The sequence below is a fragment of the Sinocyclocheilus anshuiensis genome, unplaced genomic scaffold, assembly GCF_001515605.1.
Source record: "Sinocyclocheilus anshuiensis isolate Anshui unplaced genomic scaffold, SAMN03320099.WGS_v1.1 scaffold1360, whole genome shotgun sequence".
Classification (NCBI taxonomy): domain Eukaryota; kingdom Metazoa; phylum Chordata; class Actinopteri; order Cypriniformes; family Cyprinidae; genus Sinocyclocheilus; species Sinocyclocheilus anshuiensis.
This window is the reverse complement of record NW_015546110.1, coordinates 301,234-316,398: the sequence shown is the minus strand read 5'-3', so window position 1 is coordinate 316,398 and position 15,165 is coordinate 301,234. Positions and strand designations below refer to the sequence as shown.

The 15,165-nt window shown below is 38.9% G+C and overlaps 1 protein-coding gene across 1 annotated transcript in view; it reads left to right on the top strand.

Moving 5' to 3' along the window:
• The first annotated feature begins 456 nt into the window (after positions 1 to 456).
• Positions 457 to 15,165, top strand: part of LOC107700643 (retinoic acid receptor beta-like) — a 114,404-nt gene continuing 99,695 nt past the window's right edge. Inside the window, exon 1 of the mRNA XM_016502376.1 lies at positions 457 to 923. Coding sequence (XP_016357862.1) covers positions 791 to 923 — 133 coding nt within the window. The 5' untranslated portion in view covers positions 457 to 790. The remainder of the gene's footprint in view (positions 924 to 15,165) is intronic.

Below are 15,165 nucleotides of genomic sequence, written 5' to 3'. Positions count from 1 at the left end.
ACATTTATATTAAATAAAAATATACATTTAAACTATAATACAATTTCACGTAATTGTAATTAACATGCAATCAAATGTCAGGATGCATTACATTCAGGCTAATACTGTATTTCCATAATAAGTAGGCTTTAATTAATTAATTAATTAATGAAAGCTAAAGTGTAAGTTACTACTTTTTTTAACCCATTTTATGTACTGCTCTCTTAGCCCAACTGCAGGGAAGTTGTAACTCAGGAAAATATTAATATGTAGGGAATATTCTTTCGAAGGAAAAGCTGTGTTGAGCTGTGTTTCTGCTCTCAGCCTCTCCTGCGTGTTGTGTGTCTGCGCGCGCGTGTGAATGCTGGTGATGTCACACTGGTGTGGGTCATTTGAAGGTTAGCAGCCTTGGAAGGGTTCACAGAAAGTTCACTCGCATATATTAGGCAACTCAATCTTTCATTGTGTAGGAATGAACTAGTAGGAAATGAGCTGCACGCAGACAGGAGACGAAATCCGTCATTGCGCGTTTAAACGCGATATATTTACAAAATCATCCCTCATTATAGAGAAGCGCTGTCGCTAACCGGAACAGGACACAAGACCGAGCGGAACCGTATTTATATCTGTTTAGCGATCGTTTTTACTCTGAAAATCGCCAGTGAGGATCGGGATGGATCGCATGATGTCTGGAGACTGTGTGGAAACGGAGAGAGATCTGCGCCTGCCAAGAGTTGATGGAGTTTCTGTGAACAAATGAAGGACACCCGACTGATATTTTATTATTTTATTCTTCAGTGAAATAAAGTGCATGATGTTTGACTGTATGGATGTGTTATCGGGACACATGCTGGAGTTTTACTCGTCCAGTTCCTCGTCGTGTATGTTACAGGAGAAAGCGCTCAAAGCGTGCTTCAGCTGGCAACACCGACGCACCAAACACTGTAGGTCTATACTTTTATTCCCTTATTACAGTGACGCATGGGCATAACGCTTCATTCATGATAAATCAGCCTTTATTTCCCATTTGCAATTATTCATTTTAATGAAGGATTCATATTAAATTACAGTTCCAAAAAGTGCCATGGTAATCTTGTGTACCAGTGTAGTTCAATGGTATCATGCTAGAGTACCATGGTATCTGATACAGTCACTGTACCATAGTAGTACTATGTTTTGGACATGTCATATGGAATTCTTTAAAGTATGGAAGGCTAATCATTCAGTAAATACAGTATCAGTATCTACCATGATATTGCCATCAATATACCATGGTAATACTTCTTCTCAGGGTTTGCTATACACAAACACACACCTGAGAAATTATGTTTCAGTTATACAATTACACTGCTACAGTACTTTTTGAGGTCATCCTTTACATTACTGTAGGTGGAGTTGTAACTGCTTGTAATTACATGTTATTGTTTTTACTATAGTAATTACGGCTACACTTTATTTTAAGGTGTCCTTGTTACAGTGTAATTATGCATTTAAGTACTGAGTAATATTAATTAACTACATGTACTTACTATATGGTTAGGGTTAGGATTAGGGTTACTTGCATGTAGTTATGCATAATTTATTGTTACTATAATAGTAAGTACACGTAACATGTGTAACAAGGACACCTTAAAAAAGGGAGTTACCATACAGTTTTTAGCATGGACGCTGTTTAGTGAAGTGTTACCAAACACTTTAGTGATTAGTTCATGTCTGATCAGTATAGGGCTAATGAAGAATTAAATATTAGGTATTATTTATAGCAGAATGATATTAAATTCAACAAATGTCATAAAGCTTCTCACTTTCTCCAAGTTTGGGTTCTTTAACAAGTCCGAGTTGCTTTATGGTGTGTAGCAATATATATATATATATATATAAATATATACTTTGAAGATGTCCATGATGTCCAAAAACACAGTCCACAGCTTTTTAGATGCAGCCGAACACTACATATCTGCACTGTGTGGAGCCTGTTTCCCCTCTGTGATTTATGGTCGGTGCAGCAGCTTTAGGAATGTGCTCTGTAAACATTCATTCACAGAAAAGACCCCTGAAACCGACTATTTAAACCCAACTAACTTCATTATTTTTTTATTTTTTTTAAATCTGAGCTTGCTTGAGCACGCATTTATTGTGAAAGCACATCCTCCACACAAGTCATCCAAATGTCTGTTTGGTCCTTTACCGTCAAAAACATTATTTATTTTTACATCCTAATGACCCTCATTAAGATAGCACTGAGTGCACACTCACTGTCATTTCCCCGGCTATATTTGCTCAGTGGACACAAATCAAAGCAAAGTGGCCCTTATTGGACGGCAAACGTCTGACGGTGTCAACAGCCCACTCAAGCTCCCTGAGAAGCCTGTGTTCGCGCTGTACCGGGGCGATTACCACAATCCATTCACTCAGTGTGACTGAATAACATTTGATTTACTGGATGACTCGCATTATATAGTCTTCTTGAGCTCTATCTTGAACTTTCCCCAGACCTGCTTGATCTTGACTAAGGTTAAAATGCAGCTGCAGTTAAATAAAACACAAATGGTATCATGCGATGGAAACTGGCAGCATTTTCACACATCATTATGTCTTATGTATTTGGTTCAGCAGCTACGAGTAATTAAATTATTTTCTATAGTCCAACCGATTCTTTAGTAATCACACAACCCAAATGTGTTTATTCGCATCTCAGTGGATTAGAAAATGATCATCATTAGTGTGTATTGGTAAATTGCTCTGATAAAACAGCTTGTGTTCATCTGTGGTGCAGTGAATTGAGAACGAGAATGAATTGGTGCAAAGATAAGAAGGATGAGTTTGCCCTTATTTATTTATTGTAATTTTATATTTGTTATGGTAAAATCTATTTTTTTTATTCATGTTCAAATATGACTCCATTTCATTCTTATTTTGGATAATGGAAACCTTTACCATATTAATTATGGACATGGAAATTGTGAGTTTGCTAAAAACAGCTGCCCCCTCATATTTTTAGTCATGAGAAATAGAATACAATAGTGTTCTCTATCTACATGATGCTTTGTCATTTTATATTTTTCATGGTAATATCTCATATTTTAAATTCCATTTAATTCTTAGTCTTATTTCAACAGGGTCAGCTAAGTCATTTCAATTAAATTTGGATAATGGAAACCTTTACCGTATTCATTACGGACATGGAAAATGTGAGTTTGCTAAAAACAGCTGCCCTCTCTGATCATAAGTTGCAGATATCAGAAATAGAATATAATAATGTTCTCTATCTACATGATGCTCAGTGCCTAAAATTAGGACATTTTCAGTGGTTGATAATTTACAATTATACAATTTGATATGTACAGAAATGGAAAACATTTTTAATTTACATATATAAATAGTTCAAAACAATTGAATGATTTATTTGTGCATTATTCACTAGGGGATTCAATATTAAAACTATATTTTGTTGCTGGTTATTTTTATTGCGATTTATTTAAAACCTGTAATTGCATTTCGATGTTGCAATATATTTAGCATACAGTATCTGTAACTGCATCTTGCTTCACAAGAAGCAAGTACGGTATGTCTTTCCACTTTTTTTCATTTAATAAAGAATGTGTTGGATTTTTTTCACCTTCTGAGAGTTGAACAATTCTGGGGAATTTTCTGCAATATTTTGTTTTTTCCATTATGTGCATATTGTTGTGATAGCAGCATGTGTTTTGTCACAACCTGTACATGTGCAACTAGAAAAAAAAACGAAATAACTAATAAAACAAATACATCTTCCTATATACAGTACTATTCTAATAATAATAAAAAAAAGTTTTACTAAAGCAACAAAATTGTTTTGAATCTATATATTTGCTAACAATGTTTGTGGTTATTTTCAGAATTGGCAAATATCATCATACTCACTATAAACACCACTTGTCAGCCAGTTTTACTGTGTTGTGTAATAACATAGAAAATTACAAAATAAATAAATTAATAACATATTGCAAATGACAAAATAAAAATAAAAAAATGCTGTGTGGGACAGTCCTGGGATCTTTCCTATAGTGAGTTTTGAGATGTGGACTTCACAGCTGTCAGTTTATTTGTCATAACCTAGTCCAAATCCTTCTCTGTGTTCAAGTCAACCAGATTTGGGAAACCTATCCAAAATTTAAGCAGTTCAACACAACAAATTTGTGCTGGGCTCCAAACGACAGTATTCCCAGAACACTAGTCTGTCATCAGAGCTGCTAGCTATGTATGAACCCTTTAGCCTCAGCATGTGAAAACATCATAAGAGGCATTTGGAGAGATTAGAGCAAGATATTTATACACCTCCCTCTATTACGCTAGTGTGATATGTGCTAATTACAACCACTGCTCGCTCGCTCTCTGTCTTTCTCTCTCTTTAGCGCTTCACAGGCAGACTTGAAAGGCCATTGGCACAGTGTGCACGGCAAGTTAATTTTGTGCGTCTGTGATGTGACGCCTGTGTGGCGGGAATAAAAAAAGCTCTAAAACAACTTTGAAATGGGATGGAAACTGCATGTAATATATAGATGATGGGAGGGCCTTGCTGTTACGATCGATCATACTGAGGGTTAGTGATTTGAACAAATCCAAACCCCTTTAAACGAATAAAACTTGGGTATATAACTCGCCATTTATGCTACAGACCTGACTCGGTACATCAAAGAGTCTAGCTTAAAGAGGACATGCATGCAAACAGCACTTGCAGTGTGTGTTTGTATATATACAGTGGTGTGAATTCTGGAACACAAGTGAACACAACATGCAGTTTTTAAATGAAGGTTTTTATTATTAAGGGAAAACAAAATCCAAAACTACATGGCCCTGTGTGAAAAAGTGTTTGCCCCCTAAACCTAATAACTGGTTGGGCCACCCTTAGCAGCAACAACTGCAATCAAGCGTTTACGATAACTTGCAATGAGTCTGTTACAGCGCTGTGGAGGAAGAGAGCGCTGTACATTCACTCCCCCCACCTACAATCCCTGCCGGTACGAGACTCGAACCCGCAACCTTTGAGTTACGAGTCCGACTCTCTAACCATTAGGCCACGACTTGCCCCTTGTAAATAAATAAATAAATAAATAAATACATACAGGTGCATCTCAATAAATTAGATGGTCGTGGAGGTTTAGAACGACATGAGGGTGAGTAATTGATGACAGAATTTTCATTTTGGGGTGGAGTAACCCTTTAAGTACACAATTAGATAATACCAATTTAGGTCAACCAACTACCAAGCAATGCTTGATTTAGTTCAGTCTGTGGTGTAAAAAGGTCACATTAGCAATTAAAGAAAAAACATTTAAGCAAAACATGGTCAGGTGAAAGTGTCCAAATAAATTTTGGTCCCAAATTTTTATACATTTTACTGCTGTTTGGCATACAGAATAAACGAGGCATAATTACAGCGGCACATTTCAGAAGACACACACAAAGATGTACTAACAAACACTGTGATTGTTCCTAGACTTATTTACACTTTTGGTGCTAATTGTTCATCTCCTATTTTTAATGCATTGTCACCAGATTAATGTGGAATGAAAGTTTGGCAAACTGTAATTTATTTTTTTTTAAACATGTTACTATGTTACTTTTAGTGGCATTTTTACCCTGAGCCCTGCCTAATTTCTTGATACATGCAAATTGAAAATAATAAATTACTTAATAAAAGCATAAGAATAAAAATAACACTTATCTATTAATCTGGACATTTCACTTCTTATTGGTAGTTAATAAATCTTAAAATAATAGTGTTATTTTACTAGTACAATACTAATAGTAGTATACTAGTACAATAGTAATAGATTAGTAATAGTACTATAATACTATTTTTAAAAAGATTAAAAGTATTAAAAGATAAAATATAAATATAATAGATGGCATGGTTACACTTTATTTTAAGGTGTCCTTGTTACAGTGTAGTTATACATTTAAGTACTGAGTAATATTAACTACATATACATACTATATGGTTAGGGTTAGGATGAGGGTTTGGATTAGGGTTACTTGCATGTAATAATTAATTGTTATTATGATAGTAAGTACATGTAATGTGTAAAAAGGACACCGTAAAATAAAGTGTTATAGATAGTATTAACATAACTTGCTTTAACTATGGTAGTTTTAAGTTTCTTTAAATTCCTTTTGATGTCCTGCAGAAGCATTTTATCCTACTGGGAATTGTACCAGAAATCCTTTCAGGATTGAACTGAATTTTTTCAAAGTTTTTGTTTTGTATTATGCTGTAATTCCCATTTGGATCCATTTGGGAATCCCTTCAGGATTGGTAGCATCCTGTGCACATTCCTTCAGAATTGTTGTTCTCATTCCCACTCTCTCTCTCTCTCTTTCCTCTGGGTTGACTGTATGCATCAGCAGTGCTGTTTTCAGTTTGTTTTCCCCCCATTGAGTGAATAGTCTGGAATGGTGTGAGAGTTTCCTGTTTGACCCTGCGGTGGGTTCAGCCAGAGGGTAAGAGTTCAGTGAGACAAGCCATGAGACTTTCTCTAACAACACAGCTCACCGTTTCTGCTGCCCTCTTCCTGGCCTGTCTGTCATTGTCCTTTACTCATCTACTGGCTGCTCTGTGCATGTTAGCATGCGGGAAGTCGCCCGGCCACTTCGATGAGATTTAATCGCCCAGAAAATGGAGAGAGGTTCCTATGCACCTCATGTGGTGAATGTAGCCTGCCACCAGAAAGAGTAAATGGAAATGCCTTTATGTTCTTCATATGTGTCCGCAGGTGGCCTGAACCTCTCGTCTCTGCATTGCGTTTCAAATAAACAGTAATGAGTGAAATGTAAGAATGATTATTTATATTCTGCAGATGTCATCTTTCTTCTCTCTGGTGTAATAACCCAGTGTTATAATGGAAGAATGGCGTTTTTTGCCTACAGTGTTACAGTTATGATTTTGTTATAAATGTGTTGCCGTGAGGCGCCACGGTGGCTCAGTGTCGCCTCTAGGGATATGCCGGTATCAAATTTTTATGTTGCGATTAATTGCTAATGCTTTTATCACGGTATATGGTGTTATCACGGTATTGAAATTTAGTTGCAAAAAAGTGTTGTCATAATAAAGTATAACAAGTTTAATAACTTTTTTCTTATAACAAAAATAACTGAACATTAAAATACAATAAAGCAATACACAAAAATGTATAAAGTTAACAATTTTTCACATATTAAAGTGCAAAGGAATTATAAAGACCAATAGGTATCACTTTACAATAAGAACTAGTTAACCTGAGTTAATGCATTAACATTTGCTACAGAAGTTATTAATCTTTGTTAAAAAATACAACTCTTAGTTCATGTTAGCTCATTAAATAACACAGTTGCAACTTTTGATTTTAACGTGTTATTAAATATTGGAATTACCTAAGATTAATGAATGTTTAGAAGAATTTTTCATTGGCAGTTTATGTTAACTAATGAAGCCCTAATGTAAAGTGTGACCGAACAATAACGAATCAAAACACTTTCAAACAATATCTAGGTCATGTTGTTGTCCAGATTAAAATGTAAAAAAGTTTGAAAATAAATTGTCTATTAAGTCTCAATATTTAAGTATTTGGCGCTGTGATGAACACAAATCGAAACACATAGTGAAAACAAAAATCTGAACGGCTATTTAAATCATTTAAGCACGTTTCAGAAAGAGAAAGTAGAGCAACTGTTTTGTTTTCAGGGTTTCCTAAATGGCTGCATTTCTGCTGTTCAGCACCATCTGCTGTCAGAGAGGGAATGTGCTTTCATCACGCTCCGCCATGCACTTCTCCTCTGTGCTTGTTTACACTTCAACGCAGCATACAGCATACATGTTGTGCATTGTGACCAGTTGATGGGAAAGTATTCTTAAAATGGGTTCAAAAATCTGAAAAATTTGTAATAAATAATTATTCTCTGTATTTTGAAGTGCCCAAGATAACAATATCGTGCATATTCATTATCGTGATATACCGCATTACCAAATACCGGCACATGTCTAGTCATCTCACAGGAAGGTCCCTAGTTTGAGTCTTGGCTGAGGCCATTCTGTGTGGAGTTTGCATATAAAGCCCGAAACACACTTTCCTTCGCTTTTAAATAGCTTAAAAGCGCCATGCGCATTTTACAAGAAACGTAGAACGTTTATTAGCAAAACGAATGTCAAATAAAATAAATAAATGACAGTTTAAATAAAGTAAAAATCAGCAAACAATGTGGAACCAATTAAATAAGAAACAAATGTTTAAAAAAACTTCCTAAATCACCTTAGATAAACGGCAAAAGTCAACAGGCTTTTCAAAATCCAAAATATTGCCAAACAGGCACTTTTGCATCTAGTTTCGAAACTAAATCATCCGCGATCGTCTTGTCTGTCTCACCTCACTCTTCTTGTCAGTCAGCTCGACTCGCTCTCCTCACTGGAGAAATGAAATCTGATCTGTGTGATGCGACTGTCGTTCGGCACACTGCATTGAGCAGCTGCGTTCAGTTTTTAATTGTAGTGTCTGTTCTTTTACTGAACTAAATGATTTTTATTAATATAAAAAATCAAAACGACGGTGGGGGTCGGTGACGCGGTGGGCAAGTGACGTAACCAGTGTTGTGGCTTAATAACCGTTAGCACCGTCTATCGCTGCAAGCCTAACTAACAGCTGTTTTGTGTAATTGCTCTCTTAATTTAATTTTGATTGTTTAATTGTAGCTATTAAACATTTTAAGAAAGTCTTTCTCAGTCCCCCTGTTACAAGTAGATGACTGGTCGAGGTGGACTTCAACAATTAAAGCAGATTAGCAAATATTGTGAGCACTGACATGGATACTACCAGTGAACCGAAGGTTGTGGGTTTGAGTCTCAGGTCTGGCAGGAATTGTTGTGGGGGGAGTGACTATCCAGCACTCTCTCCACCCTCAGTACCACAACTGAGGTGAGAACCTTGAGCAAGGCACTGAACCCCCAACTGCTCCCCGGGTGCCGCAGCATTGGCTGCCCACTGCTCTGGGTGTGTGTTCACTACTTATAGTTGTGTGTTTGTGTTTGGATGGTTAAATGCAGAGCACAAATTCCAAGTATGGGACGCCACATGTCCTTTCCTTTCCTTTCCTCTCCAGATGGAAACCATTGTTTTCTACCACAAGCCGCGGCACTAATAGTCTTGACTCAAATGAAAACAAATGTCAAGCTGCCCTCATTAATTTAATCAGTCTTCCCTCACAGGAGCGTCACTGGGGAGGTGCACAAGTGAGATATGAGATCAATAAGAGTCATTCGTCTGTCCAAACGACCAGATCAAGCACTCAGAGAGAGACTTCAGCTGTACACAATCAATGTGTGCTTAAAGGGGTCATATGATGCGAATTCAATTTTTCCTTTCTCTTTGGAGTGTTACAAGCTCTTGGTGCATAAAAAAGATATGTAAAGTTGCAAAGACTAAAGTCTAAAATCCAAAGAGATATTCTTTATAAAAGTTAAGAGTCAACCACGCCTACCTAAAACGGCTCGTTCTTACCCCACATGTCTATGTCATGATGTGGGAAGATTTGCATAACGCCGCCCAAATGTTCACGCAAAGAAAGAAGGCATAACTTTTATTCTCGCTGTAGTATTGTTGCTGCCGCCATGTCGTGAAGATGCAGTATGTTTCGCTGTGAAAGCCAAACTACTTTGTTTGGCCTTCCAAAAGAGGACGATATCCTCTTCGTCATGCCTAGAGCTGATCCGTGCTGGTCGCTGAGGAAATACATCAACTTCACGCTTCTCCGGATCGGCTTCCACCGTGGACGAAGCGGAGTCCAGCCTGGGGTCGTCACATGTGGTTGCACGTCTGTTCCCCCTGCTATGTGTGCGTCTTGCCTCTATGTCTCTTAATTTGGATGAATAAAGATGGTTCTATGTTGAAGTACTCCGACGCCTCCTCGATTAATTGCATCCAAAATAAGTTTTTTTTTAAATACTATATGTATGTGTACTGTGTTTATTTATTTTGTATATATAAATACACACACATACAGTATATATTTTGAAAATATTTACATATATATACATTTAAATATTTATGTTATTATATTTTATATTATATATAAATATATTTAATAAATATACATAGCAAATTTTTCTTAAATATATTAATGCATGTGTTTGTATTTATATATACATAAACTTTTATTTTGGATACGATTAATCGTTTGACAGCACTAATATATGTATATATATATATTTACAGTATATACATAATACCATATGGACATGTTTGGTGACAAAACATTCGGAAAATATGACTTAAACACAACAGTATGGGCTATGTATTTGGTCTACTGGTGTACACAATAGTCCTGGAGAGACTAAACGTTTCTGCTGAAGGGTCCAGACCACTCTTGTCAAGAGCTGACATCCCTAAACTTTAGAAAGTTTTATTTAAGTTTGAAACCTGTTTATGAAAACAGGCTTATAAAATACTTTTTATTATGATCTCTTTGCTTTGCAGGCTGTCAAGTATAAAGAGCATTTTAAAATAAAAGAGCTTCTTACCCCTAAACTGCTGAATCAAATGCAAACACGTACCTGGTCAAGGTCTCTCAGAAAATTAACCATCTTAAGCCTGAGGCTAATTCAGCTTCAACAGCGTACCCTTGTTATTCTGCACACACAAACACAATTACACAACAGCGTTCTTTGCTTGAGGAATCAATCTCATCCACTGACAATTAAGTGTAGTCTCTTTATCCTGTTACTCTCTCAAACAACATCGTTTGTCCTCAGTAATGTTGTTTACTAAACTGATATGCTCAGAAGTACGTTAAAAAAATCAATTCAAGCAAGTCTTGTTGCTTTGGATCATAGAGACAGAGCGCTGTTTAGAAGCCTGCTGCTTGATTTGTGACTATCAACCATGAGCTATGATTCCATCAAGTTACGGCAGATTGAAATCAGTCTATCTTGTCCTATAAACCAACTTTAATAATTCAGAAACATAGCTGTCAGCTACGGCTGGGCAATATATTAAATATTGACAGTGTATTTGCAATGATTTTGTTGCTTTTGAATCATTGTGGGGGGCGGGGACTATTTGTTCAGTTTCCTATATTTATATGTTTATTAAAATGTTTTAGTAGCAATACTTAGCCTATTTGTTATTGTTTCTATAGCACACTCAAAATGTATTTTGACCCCTTCTTTTTTGTTTAGCTTAATGTTGCAAACGTATGCGGTTATATTTTGAGCTATGCTAATAATGCTCAAAAAAATTAAATACAGGTATTGCATTGACAGTGCAAGACTCTTCACTGTGACTTTTGAAATTTAGGTCAGGCTATTGTCATACTATAGCACATATGACTGAAAACCCATTTCTGAGCAAATACATGAATATTAAAGGGGTGGTTCATTGCGATTTCACTTTTTTAATGTTAGTGTGTAATGTTGCTGTTTGAGCATAAACAATATCTGCAAAGTTACAAAGCTGAAAGTTCAATGCAAATGGAGATATCGTCTTTTAAAATTCTGGCAGTTTAATGTCTGCTAGTCTGTTAGTTGTTGTTTTATGGAATTTTACTCCCAGTCTGTGTACTGGGAGTATGGCGGCTCCAAGCGTGGGGAGTTTAGATTTTCTAACGCCATGGAATAAAAGTGGATACTACTGTGAGTGTAGAACAGTGCGCTTTAGCGGTAGGTGCAGTAGTTGGTAATGAAAATGTTCTATCGGCATCACGCTGTCGTTATTTTTGTTAGGACGGTTGAGTTAGCGAACTTGCTAACAGAGAGTGGTATTGAGATTGATGGCATTTTTATTTCAGTGCTCCCTCTTTCTACCCCTTCAAAGAAGGTAACGTTATCTATCGTACCGCCATTTATCAAGAATGAGACTTTTGCCGGAATGCTTTCTAGGTAAAATTGATTTCTCCCTTAAAGATTATTCCGATTGGAAGTAAGTTCCCTCAGTTAAAACGTAATGTCTTTCAGGCGTTTTACATAAATGGTTCTGAAGGATAATGTAGATGAACTTGATCTGACTCTTAATTTCTGTCATGATGATGTCAGTTATATCATTTATGCTACGACAAATGTAATTAAATGTTTTGGTTGCGGAGAAAATGTCATCTTGTCCGTGCGTGTCCAAAGAAAGGAAATTATAGGAATGGTTTGATTGTTGTCACTGAAAATGTGCAGAATGATGTTGCAGCAGTTGCTGCTGAGATGCCGGGTTCAAGCAAGGCATCTGGAAATGGGCAGAATAATATTGCAGCGGTTGCTGCTGAGATGCCGGGTCCAAGCAAGGCATCCGGAAATGGGCAGAATAATATTGCAGCGGTTGCTGCTGAGATGCTGGGTCCAAGCAAGGCATCCGGAAATGGGCAGAATAATATTGCAGCGGTTGCTGCTGAGATGCCGGGTCCAAGCACGGCACTTGTTGTTCCGGAAAACCCGGTGGAAAGTTCGGAAGAAACTGAAAAAAATGAAATTGCTGCAAGTGAGAATGAAGAGGTTAGAATATCCCCTAGAGTAGAACAGGTAGTGGAAGAATTAGGTGAGTCAGATGATAGTAATGGTTGTTACATTGGTGCCTAAACCCAGGAGGAAGGAGGGGCACGCTGCCAGAGATCCCTCGCCGCTGTGGTGAATCCGTGGTGCCATCAAGCATGGCGGAGCAGTCTGCCGCCATGGATGCTCGAGGCGGTGGGCTGGAGTGAGTTGCCGGGGGGGGGCGGACGAACTCGCTGCCGGCCGCCTGGGATGTGGAGGGACGGCTGCCGTCCGTGAGGGAGCGGAGGAGTCGCCGCCGTTCGCCTGAGGCCGGAGCCTGCTGCCATCCGCCATGATGGGGAGGAGCAGGGAACGGGGGACTCCTGCCAGCTGCCCGAACCCTTTTCTCTCGCCTCGTCTGTCTGTCCTTACCCCCAGGTACACCGCGGCCGCCGTGATCGGCTCCCCCAGAGGGGGGAGGGGGGAGGGGGGGAGTAGAGCGCAGTCTCGTGAGTACCCCCCAGCCTGCGAGGGGCGATGGGGGTATGTGACGAGAGGGGCGGGGCCGAGAGCTGTGTGAACGGAGTGAGGCCGGTGGCGTAAATGCTAATGCGCGACGCCTGCGCCACTCACCGGTCTCGAGTCCCACGGAGGAGCTCCGGAAGGATAAAAGGAGGAGTGACGACAGTGTTGGACGAGAGAGGACCAGGCCTGAACTTTATGTTGTGTTTTGTGTGCGGCAGTCGTCCGCGAGGGGCTGCCACTTTACTTTCATTTTGTGTTTGTTTATTTTATTATTAAAGTTTTGTTTAAGTGTTCACCGGTTCCCGCCTCCTTCTTCCCGTGACTACGAACTTTGTTACAATAGTGAAAAAGAGGAAATGGTAATAGAGGAAGAAAATCCTGAAGTGGAGGTCCCAGTGTTGAATGATGATGGATGTTTTTTTAAATCTCCACAAAAAAGGAAGTTCGTAGGATGTCAAAAACAAGTTAAAAGAAAAGACGGTTTTGGTTTAAGTCAGATGGACACAGATAGTGAAAGCGACATTTCAGAGTGCAGTTTCAGTGCTAGTCTGCCTCTGGATGGTTTTTCCAGTCGAATTTACACTGTTGATGACATTAAGTCTTTTTTGATAACAATGAAGAATTTGAGGAAGGTGAAAATAGAAGAGTACTTTCCAGATATAATGCAGTTCATTGACAAAGTAAAGACTTTCAGAAGTGAAAATTGTTTTGCTGATCAGGAGGTGTACCATCTGAAGAAAATTCTTACGAAGTTAAAGTCAGAGGGATTTAAAGAAAACAGCTAAAATGGGTAGTTTGGTACATCTTCTTTCTTTTTTTTTTGTCTTTTCTGGAATTTTACTCCCAGTCTGTGTACTGGGAGTATGGCGGCTCCAAGCGTGGGGAGTTTAGATTTTCTAACGCCATGGAATAAAAGTGGATACTACTGTGAGTGTAGAACAGTGCGCTTTAGCGGTAGGTGCAGTAGTTGGTAATGAAAATGTTCTATCGGCATCACGCTGTCGTTATTTTTGTTAGGACGGTTGAGTTAGCGAACTTGCTAACAGAGAGTGGTATTGAGATTGATGGCATTTTTATTTCAGTGCTCCCTCTTTCTACCCCTTCAAAGAAGGTAACGTTATCTATCGTACCGCCATTTATCAAGAATGAGACTTTTGCCGGAATGCTTTCTAGGTAAAATTGATTTCTCCCTTAAAGATTATTCCGATTGGAAGTAAGTTCCCTCAGTTAAAACATGTAATGTCTTTCAGGCGTTTTACATAAATGGTTCTGAAGGATAATGTAGATGAACTTGATCTGACTCTTAATTTCTGTCATGATGATGTCAGTTATATCATTTATGCTACGACAAATGTAATTAAATGTTTTGGTTGCGGAGAAAATGTCATCTTGTCCGTGCGTGTCCAAAGAAAGGAAATTATAGGAATGGTTTGATTGTTGTCACTGAAAATGTGCAGAATGATGTTGCAGCAGTTGCTGCTGAGATGCCGGGTCCAAGCAAGGCATCCGGAAATGGGCAGAATAATATTGCAGCGGTTGCTGCTGAGATGCTGGGTCCAAGCAAGGCATCCGGAAATGGGCAGAATAATATTGCAGCGGTTGCTGCTGAGATGCTGGGTCCAAGCAAGGCATCCGGAAATGGGCAGAATAATATTGCAGCGGTTGCTGCTGAGATGCTGGGTCCAAGCAAGGCATCCGGAAATGGGCAGAATAATATTGCAGCGGTTGCTGCTGAGATGCCGGGTCCAAGCACGGCACTTGTTGTTCCGGAAAACCCGGTGGAAAGTTCGGAAGAAACTGAAAAAAATGAAATTGCTGCAAGTGAGAATGAAGAGGTTAGAATATCCCCTAGAGTAGAACAGGTAGTGGAAGAATTAGGTGAGTCAGATGATAGTAATGGTTGTTACATTGGTGCCTAAACCCAGGAGGAAGGAGGGGCACGCTGCCAGAGATCCCTGTGGTGAATGGTGAATCCGTGGTGCCATCAAGCATGGCGGAGCAGTCTGCCGCCATGGATGCTCGAGGCTGGAGTGAGTAGTGAGTTGCCGGGGGGGTGGACGAACTTGCTGCCGGCTGCCTAGGATGTGGAGGTACGGCTGCCATCCATGAGGGAGCGGAGGAGTCGCCGCCGTTCGCCTGAGGCCGGAGCCTGCTGCCATCCGCCATGATGGGGAGGAGCAGGGAACGGGGGACTCCTGCCA